Below are 17,446 nucleotides of genomic sequence, written 5' to 3'. Positions count from 1 at the left end.
CTTCCCCGGCCCTTCCCCGCCGCTGTCCTCTCTTACAGGGGTCTCTCTCTCCCCAGCGAAGTTTTCAGGACGCTAAGAGCTTCAGGAGTGTAAGGGGAATACTTGCTAAACTCTGCCTCCTCTATTATTTATGTCCAAGCATGGTGAGTGATCCTTCATCTCCAGGGCTTAATACAAGCTTTACAGTCGGAAAGAGAGAGGTCGTTCAAAGATGGGGTTAGGAATAAAGGAAAATGAAATGTCCATATGGGTTTTTCTTTTTTCTTTTTTTTTTTTTTTTTTAAATCCAGAACGATATTAGGGCTATCATAAGCAGCAAGATTAGAAGATTTCCATATATTATCGGTAAGAAACAGTGCTTAGCTAGATGAAAACTAAAGCTGGAACGGAAGCGTAATAATTACTGCGAAGCATCTTGCTTGGGCTTTCCTGGAGACCCTGCAGTTTCCAGAGGGATACTCGCCCGCTGGCTCGCCCCAGCCTCCCCTTGTCGGGCCATTTGGAGAAGCAGCAGTGCGTCAAGTAGCAGTGGTGAAGGAAAACTTTTTTGTAAGACACCGCCATGCAGAAATAATCCAGAAACCGGACTGAAAGAAAATTGGGAGCTGGAAAGTCAGAGCTGAATGCAAAAATGTAGCGTAATTTGGGGGGGATTTTGCTGAAGAAGGTAGACTTTCATAAGGGTATGGCTTATTTTCAGTAGAAAAGTGTGCAGTGTTGAAAGTCCCCGCTCGGTGTTTTCTAACTTTCATGTGGTGAATGAGGTTGTCCGTATCAAAAGCTGGAAATTCTGCATTAAAAAAAAAAAAAAGGCTAAAATCCTTATTTGTGACTCCTTAATCCTAAGGGGAGCTGTACAGGTCGCAAAGCACTAGGGAAAAGTGTGATTAATGATCAGTGATTAGTGATAAGTGATTAGTGGTTTTATTCAAACTGTTACCTCTGACCAGAAGCACACATCAGAGGATTAACAGGCTCTTTAGATAAATGCTCATTAGTGGAAGGGGGAAAGCAAAGATAATGGGCATGCACACAGGGACAACTTTCTAGGAAAATCATTCCTGTCTCTGGCATAATAAGCTCTATTAGCAGAAAGGCTCTTTAATTTAAAAGTTGCTTTTATCTTGTAAATCAAAGATAGATGTGGAAGTTCGCTGCGCTATTATAGCCTAAATTTTCCCATATCCACTAGATGTGGATTATCTCAGTAGTGATATTTTATTAAAAAAAAAAAAGCCACCAAAAAACAACAACCCAACAATTGAATCTTTAAGAAACTGAACATTCCCAAGTGCTAAAGCCCTGCATCCCGAGGGATCCGCTCCCCAGAGGCAGAGCAGAGCTAACTAGATGGCGCAGTCCTCTTCTCTGCAAGTATATAGTCCTGGGTTATGAACTCAGCAAGTAGCAGCTTGCTAGGTGTCCTTCAGCACTTTACAACAAAGTTGATTCTGTGCTGGGTTGCAGGCTAGACAGTGCTCCGAGTTTGTAGTCACATTTTCCACCTCAGTTAATCGAGTGAGTTAAAGGCTACTGGAAAAATTAGTCTCATTTACCGAAAGAAACGGTGAGAGAAAGGAGAGACCCAGAAAGGGGCAAATAGCGACAACCTGGGACTAACTCTTGACTGAGCTGTTTTCTACTGCTTTAGTGAAGTACAGCTCTGATGGCCTTGATTTCTGAAGCCTAAAAGCTCTCAGGAGTTTTTCCCCCAGCTATCACTGGCAAAGTGAGGTGGGTTTGGGTTTTTTTTTGTTGTTTGTTTGTTTGGTTTGTTATTTTTTAAAAAAAAAAAGTCACTAAAAGGAAAGCAGTTGACGTGGTGGTTGAACAAAACAACTTGAACCTGACTGTGCTCTCCAGAAAATGGTAAGGAAGCTATTTTTATGATAACTAACCAGGGATTTCTTACTACTCTTTATCATGCATGGATTGTGAAGAACTGGTATCTACCATAGATTGGGGGATGTTTCTGCTGGCCCATTAGCTTACGTGGGATTTATGTCTGTTTGTTTGCATCTGTGGAGATCATCAAAGTTTCAAAACTTTAAATGAAAAACTTGAGTGAAAAGGGAAATAGAAATAATGAACTTACGGCATGAAACAGAAGCTGCTGTGGTCTCCTATTGTTACATCTTTAATTGGAGACTGTTAGGAGTAGTCAGACTAATGCTTAAAATCAAAAAGTTTTGTAATAGCATATAAAAAAGGCAATAAGCTCTGTCTGCCACTCTTGAATATTGGATGGCACTCTTCCAGGAGTTAAAATTGCAGTATTTTAAAAACTCTACACTGTTAGAACAGTCAGAACCCTTTCCCCCTCACCAAAATTCCCATTAGTATTTCAGCTTCAATTTATCGAACTCTACCTCTGCTAATTTAACCCGGGGAATGTAAAGGGAAGGAAACCGTGTATATAGATTAAAAGAAAAGATAGAAGCGAGATTGTACATGTCATTTTATTTACATCACCATTTATCAGAATGACTTTCCCAGATAAAGTGTAATAGGCACTTTTTAATTTGATGCTCACTTCCTCACTTTGAGATCCTAAAACGCGCTGCAATCGCTTACGTTTATCCCGTGCCCTGCAGAGGAGTCTTCTGGAAAAGGTTGTTTCAGTGGGAGCTGGAGTTCGCTCCGCAGTTGATGAGCGAGAGGCAGTGCCTTCTGAAGGCAGCTTTTACCTGCTGAACCCTTCAGCTGTGTGGAGGCAGAACCTCTGTGAGCTTAGTTCAATGTTGCAGAGTGATTTGAAACTTGGTTATTAACCTGGCTGCATGTTGGCCCCCTTTAAAAACCTGCCTCTGCGCCCCTAATCAAGGCACGAGGATCTTAGAAGAGTTCTTGCAAGGCTGTTGGTGCTTTTAAAACAATTTATTTAATCAAAGACTTTTCCTCTAATCTTTGACATCCTGTGTCGCCAATCCCTGCCGTTAGTTAACTTTCTGGATTTTCTATAAACCTGTTGCTTTGAGGACTTACACTTATGTCTATGTATTATTAACCATCTTTCAAGCTTCATTTTAATTCCAGTGACCATCTTTTCTATAAACCCTTTTTTATGAGAAAATTATTTCTGAACAAGATTTTGCAATAAAAGAAGAGCAAACCTATTTCTACATTTTTTTAATTTTTTTTTTTTAATTATTATTATTATTAAGGACCATATTATTTATGATTGGAACAAAATGGTATTTTTTCTCCAGGCCCGCAAATGCTGATTTTTTTTGTAACTCGTTACAGGAAAACTCTACTCAATAGATGCAGTTGCTGGAAACAGGGATTCATGTATAAAGCAACAGGTCTTTCAGTTCTGCTTCGTAGGTCCAGGTGATTCCTTTGCTTTAATTTAGTTTTGGTTGTCTCATACTAACCAAATTAATAGGTAGACATATGTAATTAAGATAGCTTATTTGGCTTAATCTTTCCTGTATAAACTCTCAGTGCAATGAATACTCGTGGGTCCTAGTGGAAATATTTAAAGTGCTTTGAGATTCTGTCAGTCGTAAGGACTAGTGGTGGGGCCGATCAGGCAGCTGCCACTCTGACCTATCTCAAAACAATTTCTGTTGATTTGTCCTCTCCCTCTCCCCATGCTGCATGCTGTTTAACCCCTGAAAACCCCCCTTTATTTCTAGGTAAAGGATATATTCTCCACTGCAAATTATAATGCTCTAGGGCTTTTAGGGCTCTAGCCCTAAAATAGTATTTTTCGGACTTTTTCATTTTTCTGCCTTGAGAAATGATCAAAGTTGATCATAAATTTAAAGCAACAGTTTGGAGTAAGAACTATGAAAACACTTTTGCCTCTTACCAAAACTTATGTTACTGTGCCAATTGACCATTTTTAAGGTGTCGTATTCTCTGACACTGGCAAAACGGTGATCTCAGACAGTATCTTATCATGCTGTATTTGTACATTAGCTCTATTACAGCAGTAAGTACAGAAATTAGCTTTTGGAGACTTGACATGTGAAAACAAAATGCTGTTATGGAAATACTTTTTTTTGGAATTATACATATAATCAAGTAAGTGATTTGAATTGTCTCAGGAGTACATAACAAGCACAACATAACATACATAAAATAATTATTGCAGTGATGAGGAAAAAAGACTTTTCAAGCAGATAAGCTGTTGGGTCTGGTTGCATCCAAGGAGCTGTTCTGCTGGTTTGTGCATTGATCATTTGCTCCTATTATGACTCAGGCTGAAGGGGCAACCCTGGCACTTTAAAATAATAGTATGCCTACTATTTTTCACCGAGGTGTTATTTTACTCTGTAATTAAAAATAGTGAGAGTCAGCAATTTTTTCATTAGCCATCACATGGGAAATGCAGCTGTTATTTGCCCTTAGAGAGTTTAGAAAGGGTTGGTTGCGCTGGTTTGTAGGCTTCTAGATGGTGATATCAAATGCTATTTTATAAACACGAAGAGATTTTCCAAGGATTTTGCTCAAGGCTGTAGGGTTTTCAAAGTAAAACATTGAAAGCTTACGACAATTTCCTTAGCTTAAAAGATGTTTTGCTTTTGGTTCTTGTTTCCGTCCTATATTTTTCGAGAATTTGTTCAAGAAGTCAGTCCTGCACACAACTTCAAAATAAATGCCTCGAAACTTTGTCACCAGCAGTGTTTGTCTAGGTGTGCGGTTTTAAGGATCTCGTCCTTTGAGATGCCTCATGTCACTGTCGTGTCACCCGTCCACGTAAGGGGACTTGGAGGTGTGGGGTGCAGCCCCGCTTGGCCTGAGAGCTCTACTCAGCGGGTGATTAAAAAAAGGGCAACGTCTTTAGAAGAAGCCAGGAGGAACGAGATTTGAATTTAATTGGGGGAAAATACTACAAATCCTCTATTACCTTTGCCAGCATCAGGAGCCGATTCTGCTTTTCTTTGGCTCTGAATGTTTTTGTTACTCTTACTAGGGTACCGAGACCTCTGTTAGCTCAGGAACGGGGCATGGTTTGATCTCACCCGCAGCCTTCTGTCTCACATAAACTCTACAAATAGTTTCTATCCCTTTTTTTTTTTTTTTTTTTTAACCTGAGCAGTATTTTCTCAAATGGCTTTCTTTGCTCTCATCTCAATTTCTTTCCTTCTTGAGGGCCTTGTCTTTGGGTGCCACTGTTGAGTGAACATTTTGATGCTGCTGAAGTTCTTGGTCCCAATCTCAGTATATTTCTACGTTTTGAAGTTTTCTGTCCAGGGATGTATTGAGCTTAAACTGGTCATTCTCGAACACACTCCCTAAATTTAATACAAGAGTTATCAGAGGAATTTATTCAATTAGGCTGATCTTTTTCCCATTTAGAGGAAGAAGTGGCCCTTTTAAGTTTTTACTTTGTGGGCTTGTGCCTTCAGTTACTCTTTCATTACATGTGAGGCAGTGTTGTTCATAGCCAGCTTTTTTTTCTGAGCTGTTTGCAAGTACTCAGAAATTAATTTGGCTCATGTGGGAAATTAACCTGGACTAGTGGTTCCTAGATTTAACATCTGTTTTGTTTTGTTTTGTGTTTTCTTCTGGCCAAATGTAAGTAATGCTAGTTCATGTGTAATGCTCAACACAGGGGGCTCTGTAGCACAATAAAAGGAATCTGAGATTGGGTTTAGGATGTGTTCTATGGAGCGTCTACAACAGTCAGCACTACATGGAGACATTACCATATTGCACTCTCTATTTTTTTCTTTCTTGTGCTTTAAATCTTTCAGTTCTGGAGTGCTGAGTTGGTGTGGTAATTACCTGTAGAGTAGTATTCTGTCTAAGGAAGCAGCCGGGTGCTCCAAGACATGGATGATGATATTAACGGGTCACTCTGTGCATTGATGCTGCAAACCAGCTGCCAATAATTCAGTTATGTGTGAACTAGTCTGCCATCATTTCCAGTCCAAACATACTTCTTATTTAATTTTTTTAAAAAAGTTATATTTAATAGCAATAGTTCTTTACTAGGTGAGGAACTTCAAATTGTGAATTCATAACTCCGTAGGTTACTCAGAAATGATTTTAGCTGGTTGGTTTAATCCGGGCCTGCTTTTGGTTCTGGTCAAGTCAGTGAATGAGTTTGTCACTAAATATTTTTAGGAGCCCAGCAGGAACTCCAAAGGTGACCTGAGTGTGTGATGGCAAAGAGCCTGGAATTGTGCTGGTCCAGAAACGAGCACTGTCTGTATTAGAAATTTGGGCATGCCAATACCTCGCTTATAGAAAGCTGCTTTTCTTGGGATGGTAGTAAACTACAACCTGAAGAAACTAAAAGCTGAGTAATGGAGTAGGAAAAAGATAATTGATTGCTTTGTTCAGGAATATCTTTTACTAACTACTGTTTAGCTTCAATACTGACTGAATGTGTTAGGAAGAAATTTTTGTTATGTTTTGTGAGGATTTCAACCACCACATCAACTTCCTATTTTTGTGACTTAAAAAAACAACCAAACAACTCCTTTTGCTGGTGCTAATAGGGTTGGGGGGGGGGGCATTTGCACATGTTTGTTTTAAGGTTGAAGAGATCAACATCTGTAGAGACTTCCATCATTTCCCAGAGAGTGTGCAAAATGAGGGAAAAGAAGATACCGTAGTTAAAAACAAGTTAAGGAATTTTCCTTCTTTCCTCGCTTCCATATCCTTAACTGTATCTGTGTAGGACTTAAAGGTTACATTACACCTGTAACTCCCTTTGGTGGGTCTTAGAGGGGTGGGGGGGGGGGGGCATTTGCACATGTTTGTTTTAAGGTTGAAGAGATCAACATCTGTAGAGACTTCCATCATTTCCCAGAGAGTGTGCAAAATGAGGGAAAAGAAGATACCGTAGTTAAAAACAAGTTAAGGAATTTTCCTTCTTTCCTCGCTTCCATATCCTTAACTGTATCTGTGTAGGACTTAAAGGTTACATTACACCTGTTAAATAAGATCAGTGGACGTTTTTTTACTGGCTGTGCAATGGAAAAGTATTTTAAAAAGACAGGGGGGTAAAAATGAATGATGTAAAAACTAAACCACTTTCTACAATTCTCATACTGCTCTTTCATTCTTCAGCACAAATAAAGAGGCACATGGACTCAAGCATGAAAATAGGTTAAATTTGAGTAATTATAACAAAAAGTGAGAGAAAGCAGAAATTTAACTATTTTGATGTGAATCTTTAAAAGACAAGTTTCTCTAAATAACCTTCTATGAAAGTAGAAAGGATCAAAAGAGCCCTGGGTTTTATGACTGGGTAAGGAGAATTACATTCTTGTGGATTTAAAAAATATCATAGTAGAGCCTAATTCTCCACTCACCCCGATACAAATCTATTGAAAGCTGTGGAGTTACCGACTGCTGTAACACTCATTGAGACGAAAATTAGATTCACGGGGTCTATTCTGAACGTAGCCCGTCCGTTGTGTGCTGTGCAAATCCCATTATTAAAGTAATAGCCTGACATGTCACGTTAAGGACGGCTGTTTCCCCAAGATGAACATGTTTGCAGCTCTCCTCGTCTTGTGACTACTTTTAAGGGGGCAGGGGGGATATTGAGAATACTTATTTTGTGCTCAATTAATATTCCTTCCGTGCAGTCTCCTTCCTCTCATGCGCTTTATGTGTGGGTGCGCAGTCTGCACTCTCCATCATCTATCTGTCTGTGTCTCTTTGGCTGTGACAGTCACCGCTCTGGCCTCAGGCTTGCTCGACATAACCGAAAAGCCCACCCCGATTTTGAGTTAAACGTGGCAGGATTTGATCCTGCTCCTAAATACGATGTGCATTTTCACCCTCAGCAACGCTGTTGTGAATCAGGAGGAAGGCCTTAGACTTCAGTTATGTTCTATTTGTGGATTTTTGTAGGGTGGGTGGGTTTTTTCTTTCATTTTTGGAAAAAAAAAAACCAAACAAAAAGAGAGATGGAGGGGGAAAGAAGGGGGAAAGCAGAGTAGCCCTTCAGTTTTAATAAATTGAACTATTTGTTTGCAGCACTGGAAAGCAAGGCCCAAGCCACTTGAGCGTCCTGCACAGTTTCCAGACTGACCTGCAAGTGAGAGCAGACAAAGTCTTTCAGAAATTTGGAAAAATCTTATCACTGCCTGAGCTACTCTCATTTTTATTTTTTTTTAACAGCATTCAACAGGGAATTTTGAGTAAGAAAAACGTTGTAAAGAGTGGTAAATAGACAGTGTCCAGTGTACGAACCCCACCTCCCTCAGCCCTAATCAGGTACACTTGTTTCCAATTTTCTTAATTTGACCCAGGATATGTGGGGTCAGCTCTGTAACTTTTGAAACTGGTATAAATCCATTGACTTCTCTGAAACTGTGTGGAGTGAGGGTACAGCCCACAGTTGTTTATGAATGTCACACAACGGGCAACTTCTGCATAAAGGAAAAGTTTTAGGTCTTGTAACTGACTGGTGTGGAAGGGTTCTCTGGAGCTTTAACGATCCAGAGGTTAATTTATAAAAAAAGAAAATGAAACAAATGCACAACTATTATTTCATTGCCAAACATTTTTAAAAAGCACTATTTATGTAGGCCCTATATAAGCACACATTGTCTTATGTTCCTTCTGCTGGCTTTGCGTTTGACTAAACCATTATTCTCGGAGTGCTGCTGTGCTGAGATCATCAGTGATGATGGTGTGAAAACAAACAAGTTCTAGCATGAGAAGTCACTATATAATTTGACAGAGGGGTTGTCAGCACCAAAATATCCACATTAATTTCATCTCTGGTCAAAGCAAAATAAAAATCAGGCGGCTAGTGGGAAAAAGACATTCTTTGGAGGTGGGGAAGGGGATTGGATGTAATTCTGCGAGGTGCTGTGTCAACTAAAAGGAGGACCTGTCTCAATCCCCATTGAAGTCAATGGGCGTTGAGGGCACTCGGGGACTAGTGGCATTGTGTCCTTTTTCTCCAAAGTTTAGTAAAACTGCTGAGATGAAACTTAATTCCTCATTAATTCAAACTCCTAGCAAGTTCTTGGGAGAAAAGCTCTCTTTGTTAAAGATCGAGATACCCTCCATCTCTTCAATAGAGAGCTAAAAAAGTACGTGCTCTAATTCTGTGGCCTTCAAGGAGTCCTTCAACACGAAGGGCAATAATAAGAGCTGATATTCGGTACATACCTTAATGGTACAAAAACTCTGCTTCAGAGAAAAACATTTCTGGTCTCTGTTACATTACATAAAATAAGGACGCAGCTTCCCATTTTATTCCACTGAAAGTGATCTTTAATGCTATCAAGAAGGATTTTATATTCCCCTGTGTTAAATTAAAAAGCTTTGGGACTAATGAATGCAGCTACGTATATAGTCAAATAGTTGCTGTAAAAAATAAGCTGTCAAACGATGTGTGTGCCATCTGCCCCCTTTTTTTTTGTTCCACAGTGAAAAACCATGATGGGTTCTTTTTAACATAAATGGTTAAAGCCAATGAATCCCAGTTGAGTCAATCAGCTTAATAATATCCTAAAATTTAGGGGTTCCAGATAGTTTATTTTACTGCTATACTGTGGCCTTATGCTTGTACCTCTTAGTGGATTATCTAAATTGAGTGGAGTTTGCAGGATACACGAGGAAACACTTTGAAAACATTGCTCCCTCTGTAGCAGTTAGGATGCTATGTCTTGTATTTTCTCTCTTGCGTGATGTCTGATTCTATACAATTTTTCTTGCCAAAAAACTGGTGTTCCAAAATATTAGGACAGCCTATTTCTAGGCTGTCAGTCTTCCAGTTTTCATTTCAGAGTTTTTAGTCAGTGCGCTGTCAGCCAAATGCTTTTCAGCAGACTGAAAGTTTTTAGGGACAGAATAAGCTTAGGAAAAATATTTTAGGCGTTGTAATGAATGCTAAATTAATTTATAATGAAGACAATAGGAGATATGATGATGACTGTCTTATCAAGCTAGTCATAAACATAGATTATTATTAGTTTTTAATTTGAATTTGCTATGTTGGTTTCAGATAGCTTAAATGAGGATGCCTTGCAGCGAAGTGTTGGTTTGGCGTGCTGCGTACGATGAGGTCCTTGCTGTATCTCTTCTTTTGAGGAAACACCCTCCTTTAAAGAGGGGAAGATGTGGTGTTGGGAGTGCTGCTGAGGAGCGTGGCCATGTTGCACGGTGTGGGGACACACACTGCGTGGCGGGTGCGAATGTGGCAGTGGAAGCCACCTTATGCCTTTCCCCACTAATAAAATTGCCAGCCACCAGGGTTCGAGTGCATTCAGAAAGTCCAGGAAAGATTTCAACCAAATCTCTTACTTGGCTCCAGTGCTTAGAAAAAAAAATACTAATCTGTGACAGGAGAATGCCCATGTCTACATTTGCAGAGGTTTTACTGCTGTGTAGCACCTGAAGTGGGCAGGTAACACCTGGAGAAAGTTATTTGGTAAAAGTTCGATTGTTTGTAGTTCTGATGTTGCAGGATTTTAAGAGCAAAACCAAGGCTGCAATCAGGCAAACTGGTTTGTGTGGAGAGGCTCTTGTGTACATAGTAAGTGATACAGAGCAATAAACTATGTAGCCTATTGCTGAGGGAGAAAAAGGCAAAAGCAAAAACTCAGTGCTATGGAAATAACAGGCTTTATTAATGGCTGCTTGTGAGAGTGCAATGAAAATGCAGAAAGTGGTACTTTTTACCCTTTTATATTTCTGTGGATAGCATTTCCCTCATATATCCAGTACTTTCCTAATAGCCATCTTCAAAATACACGCCAAAGAAAGCTTCATCCTTTTGGTGGCTGCATTAAAACACTGGTTATTTCTCAATCTAATGACCACCTCTGCTTAGAGCCGCCTGTGCTTTCAAGTATGGTGTGTGTGAGATGGCCTCTAAAGTGGCAAGGTCCTGACAGAGCTTCTTGTCTCTTGCCAAGCCCCATATTTAGCACAGAGGGGATTTCCTTGCCGTTGTGCAGAGAAGACAGTTGGGCCACAGGGTTTCCCTGCAGCCCCGTCCGATCCTGAGTTAAATCAAGCAGCAATTACCAGGGGTAAGGTGGGCATCCCGTGAGCAGCAGTGTTGGACAGGAGATCATCTGGCCTGTACAGACGGGCTGGTGAGGTTTTTTTTTTTGAGGAAAAAAGAATATTCACCAAAGACTTTCACGTGAAGAAGTTCACTGAAAAACGCAGAGGCCTGAAAGCGTTCACAGTTACAGCTCCAATTTTGTGACTGGCTTCAGCCAAAATGAAAGGGGAGGAAAATATGTGAAAAAGTCAAAATACTTGATTTCAGCATTTTTTCAAAATGAGATACATCTCCTTTGAAAATTGACTTAAGGAAGAGACAAGGCACTAAATCTTTCAGAGATGATTTTTTTTTGTTGGTTTTGGTGCTGGATAGTCTTCCAGGCTGATGCAAACAGTTTTATATTTATCTATATTTGTCTGCTCTCATTTTAGGGGGCTTGGGTCTCTTTACCTTTCTTGTCTGCACAATATAACTCTGTACGATAGGGGCAAGCTCCTGGAAAGCGATGTTGGTTGAAAACTTCATGCAGCTGGGTTAGAGGCCTTTTGTTGGCCAGATCTCCCGAATATTTCCCAAGGCTTGGTCTGATCTGGTTTGATCTGACTGGGACAGAAGATGATTGCCTTCCCTGGAGGGAAATGCAAAATTGGCTTAATCAAGTGATGGGATCAGAAAAAATTGGCTGAAAGAAACCAAGTCTTTGTATGGCAACTTCACTGAGAATAAATTTAGTAGAGGCTGTTCTCCAAGAACGCTGTCAGAAATATCTTGGAATTTTTATCAATTAAATCATTGCGTAATTGTTAAATTCAGAATTAGAGTGAATGGAGAAATAGTCTTTCTTGGTTATGCTACTGGCTTAGGTTTTTAGGGTCTTATTTATTTTTTCTTTAGGGGAAATGTGGCTGTCTCAAATGGAAACCTATTATTGGGAATTATGTGATGGAAGTTCTGATAAAAGGTTAGATTAATTTGAATATTTGATGATGTATTAAAAGGGAGCTAAAGGAACAATTAACGTTTTATCGGTACAGATTTTTTGTTCGCCTAGTTTCTCAATTTTTATCATGAGACATACTGGGTTTTGGAGAGGAAGAAATTCTTGCTTATTCTAGTTGAGTGTGGAATTGCATTTCTTGCAGCTTTTCTTAAATCATGTGGAGTATTTAATCTCCATGTGATGGCTCTTTAACTTGTCTTTTCAAGTGTGTTTTTTGGTGGCTTGGTGGTATGTAGAACATTTCCTTCCTGTACTTCAGCAATTCCAACCAAAATGTGAGTATGTTTGAAACCTTAGCTTATTCACACTTCCTAATCATAATCCCCTTGGTTTCCTTGTCAGCACCTTTTTGTGGTATTTCTCTGGACACCTCTATCTAATATCTCCAGAGGTTATTCTACAGAGTAACCTTTGACAAGATCTATTACTTACTACTTACTGCTTTTAACAAGGTGAAAAGAGGTCAGGCTCTGTAAAAGGCAGGCATTATTAGAAGACTGCTGTAGAGTCTCTTGGTGGCTTGTCCATCTCTTCTGGCGGCACCGTCTGCGAATCAGTTCAGAAGCCTCCACCAAAGTGCACAGAAAATACATTTATGACTGGATATGACCCTACGTAGATAACATACATCCTTGGGAAAGTGGTTACTGGGTGCATCAGAAAGATCCAGGTTGTTTCTCTGTCAAGGTTGTAGCCTACTGATGTAGCCACTGGAATCTGTGAGATTTTTGCTGTCAGCTTCAAGGGTAACAGGTTTTCAGGCTGTTAGTTTTCGTATGATCCGTGTAATTGAGCTTCATGACCAATGCTAATGACTTCTGCTGCTGCAAGAATTGAATTGGTAATTTAGTTACCCCTCCTGTCAGAGTTCAGGATCTTCTAAATGAGAGTTGGTGTCGTCTATTTCTTTAACCAAATTAAGATGCAAAAGCTACCTCTTTCTGATTTGAAAAAACAGATTGCAAAATCTCACTTTGTCAAGAGAGTAACTACAAGATCCTTTTGGCTGACATACAAAATCTTAGAAATTAAATAAAACATATTTTCTCCCAAATTAATTAAAAAGCTGAGAAATTTTACAGGAGAGTTTAGACAGATCCCAGAGGTATCTAAAATGCAATTAAAAAAAAAAAATCTAGTCAAGTTATCTGTATGCATCCTCTGAAAATGAATGAAAAAATCTTTCTAGGGAGCTTTGAAATACCCCAGACGGGGTTTTGTCAATGAAAGATGATTTTTTTAGTCTGGTTCTATCAGTTACCACAGCTTTCTCCTTTGTGATTTCTGTACACGTAGAACCTACGAAAACTGCTGTATACCTTTCAGATGCAAATAGCTATAGCACAGGAGAAAAAAATCCCACAATCTGAGGCTTAACGATAAGTCATAAGGATTTTTCCTCTCACCCCTAAACACTGAAACCCCGGCTAACTTGTTGCTAACGTAGCTTACACTTCTTGTCCAGAGCCTATCAATTAACCACATGCAGCCCGTGATTGAAGTGATCTATCTTGGGATAGAATTTAAATTTGATTTACCTAATGGCAACTGATTGCCACATGACTACCGTATGTGTATGGCATGGGCAGCTGGGGCTGAGCCTTTCGCAGGAATTAGGCACGATAACTGTCTTGAGAATATTTAAAGGTATATAGGGAGAGCAGGGTTTAATGTGAAATGTATATTGCCTGTTTTTGCTTTAAATGAGAAAATGAAAAATGAAGAGAAGTAATTTTTTTTCTAGTATGATCACATAGAGGTTAAAATATATACTGCTAAGGCAAACCAAGTCTCTGCTAGACGAAAAAGAGGATTCCGTGTTGTGTTAATGATTCCCAATGTTCTGTTTGTTTCCCATGTCAGCAACCTCCAAAAATTCGTTCACCAAGAACTTACATACAGGAGTGTCTCAGCATATTTTTGCCATGCTCACTCTTTATTTTTCAGCATGCAGACAAGTCCTTTTTGATTATTTTTTTGGAGGTGTTCTTACTTTTATTTTTAATTTTAGTTTTAATTTTAATTTATTAATATATTTTATTTGCACCTCCCTTTTCAGTTCAAACTCTGTAGCTGGACATTTACCAAGCGAATTCACCTCCTATTTCAGTGTTAAAATTAAAAGCTGTATCCTGTGGGCCAAGTAAGGGCCCTGTCCTTGCTCAGATGAGCAAGTGTTTGCAGAATGTTTCTTTGAGACTGAACCCTAGAGAACAAGACCGGGTGACTGGATGTATCAACATGCAGGAGAGAGATAAATAGAGGGGTGGAAAAGCTGGGAATCAGTTTTCTAGTCCATTTTTGGAGTGAGAAGGATGAAGACTCTCTAGTGGGGGCTTCAGAGGCAGGAAATGGGGTAGGGCCAGGGTCAGGCCAACAGCGGGGTAAAATCTGCTTCTCTCTCAAAACCTTTGGGTTCTGTGGAGGCTCTGAGAAAAGCCATGAAGTCGGCATTTGCAGGTGGAATCCATCCCTGCTAGAAACTGTTGACCTTTTACAGTAAACCTAGGCCTTAATACAGCTTTGTTACAACGATCCTAGTATTAGGTTTTGTACATTTTAAATTCCAGCCACAGAAGTAAGGTGCTACCAGAAGAGAAAGGAATTACTTTCCAACCTCTATCCTGTTTTGACTGTGATACAGTAACTCACAGCTGGTGAATAACATCTGATTTACATTCTCTCAGAGATGTTTGTATACGTGCTTCTTTGTATTATTTTTCCCCCAAACCAGCCACAAAAGCCCTACTGCTCATCGGTGTAAAACCTTGCACTGTCTTAAAGGGGAATTCCACGTACAATTGCAAAAAAAAAAAGATACAGAGCCTGTAGTGTGGGGAAAAACAGGGTAATACCATCTCTTTCTCTCTTCACATCTGTTTTCAAGCTTCCTTTTACTCAAGGTTTTAAAATACTAGCAATGTTAGAAACAGTGTATGTCCCATCCTAGTTGCATTGATGCCATAAGGCAGGTTTGCAGGGTTTTTACAGTTTGCCTCAGATGAGAAAGAAGGCTCTGCACGATGGGCAAACAACTCCTGCAGTTGGCAGTTCCCTTAGCCAAGTTCTAGGTGGCACCCAGCTTTGCGTCCAGCCCCAATTCTGGTGGCTGGAAAGTCTGTCTGCTGAACTACCTAACCTCTTATTAAGTGTAGAAGACTGTGAAGCTGTAAATAAAGGGAGAATGAGTAATTGGAGTAGTAGGTAAAGGTCAAAGAAGTTTAGAGGAATTAAAAAAAAAAAAGAAAGGGGAAAAAAAAAAGGCCCAATGAATCCTTGTGGGTGTGGTAACCAAGAAGATGAATTCTCTTGACTGTTAACTTTTGTTTGTGCATAGCCTGGTTGGGAGAATTCACTTCAGTTTAAATGCATTTTAGATTTTGTACAAGTTATTTGTGTGATAGCCAACTTTATGCAGATGAAATTACAGCTACAAATCTGTTAGCAGTTGAGAAACTCACAGCTCACCACCTCACCTCCGCACATACCTATGACAAGACCAAAAAATAAAGCAGCTACAGGACTTTCTGTCCAAACTCGTTGCTTTTATTGTAAGTTTTGCTTCAAACTTGAAAACAAGAGACCTGCTTGGCCCAGCTGGGAGCTCGCTCGTCAGGGTGGGTGTGGTTTTTTTCAAGTGGTTGTTGACCACGAGCTTAATTCACATCAGCTGGAGCAAAAACCTGGGACCTGCTGGCAGGTGAGTCTCTTCATCAGGAGTTTAGGCTGTGTTAGCTCTTGCCACTCATTTGACCCCTGCCCAGGAGGACACATCTGAACTGCCATTGCAGGTATGTGCTTCATGGGGTGAAGGCAAGTCCCCTGCCCTGCCTTTTCCTGTGAGCTTCTCGCTAAGTGGTCTCTGCTTGGGCTCCCTGCGTGAGCACAAGCTGCAGCACGTATATCAGGGAATTCCCCCAAATCTGGGGTCATCAAAATTATGCCTGAACATGGTGTGCTAACAGGAAGCACCAGTTTAGCAGAGCAGAAGGGGTGTTTGCAGGTTTCCGGAGGTATTCAGTGGGGGTAGGTGGGTGAATGTTCCTTCCCTGTGAGCTGGACCTAGACTGGAAGATGGGATTTTCCTTTCTGACAGGCCGTGCTCATGAGGAGAAAAACCCTTTGCTTCTAAAGCAGTGTTTTCTAGTGGCCTCCTGGGCTGAGTCTCTTAAGGCTGCTGAAAAAAAAAAATTTGGAGGCAACAGCCCCAGGTGAATTGGAAGAGGGGCGCAAGTGTGAAATGCGTTATTGCCCAATCAATGATGTTCTCAGCCCCTCCCACATCTCCAGGATAAGGTTCATTTGCCATAAGATAAGGTAGAAGAACAGAGGACTCCAAACCAACATTGGCTTTAATTTCAAAGCGAAGGGGAAATGCGAGTTCAGAGGAATCTGTAAGTCAGTGAAGGTGTTTTGTGTCAAAAGACAAGTTCTTTTCTGGCTGTAAACATTGTTACACTATTTACAATATAATACTGTTGTTTATACTTCAACTTCTTGTCTATTAGAACAAATTTACTTTCAAGATGATTAAATGCTCTTACTTTTTTAGCGTTCTTTTTATCAGGTTGTGTAGTGATTATGATTTCTTATGGAATAAGTGATTCAGGTTAGGTGATTCTTCTGTGCCAGCTGGATAAAAAAAATCTTGCAGTAAATTGGTACGGTATTAAATCAGATTGTCTCTGTTGCGCTGGGCCTCTGCTCTAAGATGCTTGTAACTTCTGTATTTCCAAAGGCTTGGAAAAATACTCTCATGGCAAACTAAACATAGTGGGTAATGAAGGCTAAAATTGTTTATACTCATCACATCAATTGGAAAATGATCCTCACTCAGCAACTCTTTTACCAGCAAATTAAGGCAGCAGATATGTTGGTGTTAGGGATTGGGTTTACTTTCCAGCAACTTCTTCTGTGCTCGAGTGCTGTTTTCTGCCTCAAGGCAGCGTGACTGTGTCTTCTCTTCCTCTCTGTGAGGGCTCTTTTTCTTGGTTATATCGTGTGTGTTAAAAATAATTAAATAAATTAGTATGGATACATTGTGATTTGTGGCAGCCTATCCAGTAAAATCTGGGTTTGTTGTCTTTACTATCTAGGCTTTTTAAGAGTGATTGCAGGCTGTGTGCATCTGCCTGCACTTCACTAAACGTAGTGTGTGGGTGGTGTTGGTTTTTTTTTTTTTTTTGCTACCGTTCACTGTTTTTATGGAGTTTTTTCGAGATGAGAAGTTTTTTTTTTTTTTTTTTTGCTACCGTTCACTTTTTTTTGGAGTTCTTTCGAGATGAGAAGTTTGAAAACTTAGAGAAAGTCCTAGCGCTCTCTTCTTAACGAGTCGGGAGGAGGAAAACCGTAGCCCTCGGAAACAAAATACTTCCCTCGCCCTCCCGAGCGTGCTTTTTTGTTGTTGTTTAGGCTTTTTTTTTTAGTGCTGGATAACCCCGCTTCACCAGCAGAGGCTGCTGCCAGCCCGTGCCTGGCGGCGGGGTCGGGGCAGGACCGAG

At 40.1% G+C, this 17,446-nt stretch overlaps 1 protein-coding gene across 2 annotated transcripts in view; it reads left to right on the top strand.

Annotated features, from left to right (window-relative positions):
- Positions 1–98: 98 nt before the first annotated feature.
- Positions 99–17,446, top strand: part of CREB5 (cAMP responsive element binding protein 5) — a 260,711-nt gene continuing 243,363 nt past the window's right edge. Inside the window, exon 1 of one of the 2 annotated variants that reach the window (XM_014937919.1) lies at positions 99–143. In XM_014937919.1, the coding sequence (XP_014793405.1) occupies positions 141–143 (3 nt within the window). In that variant the 5' untranslated portion in view covers positions 99–140. The remainder of the gene's footprint in view (positions 144–17,446) is intronic. The other variant, XM_014937917.1, reaches the window with a different exon arrangement.

The sequence above is a fragment of the Calidris pugnax genome, unplaced genomic scaffold (genome assembly GCF_001431845.1).
Source record: "Calidris pugnax isolate Ruff unplaced genomic scaffold, ASM143184v1 scaffold11, whole genome shotgun sequence".
Lineage (NCBI taxonomy): Eukaryota > Metazoa > Chordata > Aves > Charadriiformes > Scolopacidae > Calidris > Calidris pugnax.
This window is presented reverse-complemented; position numbering and strand designations above follow the sequence as displayed.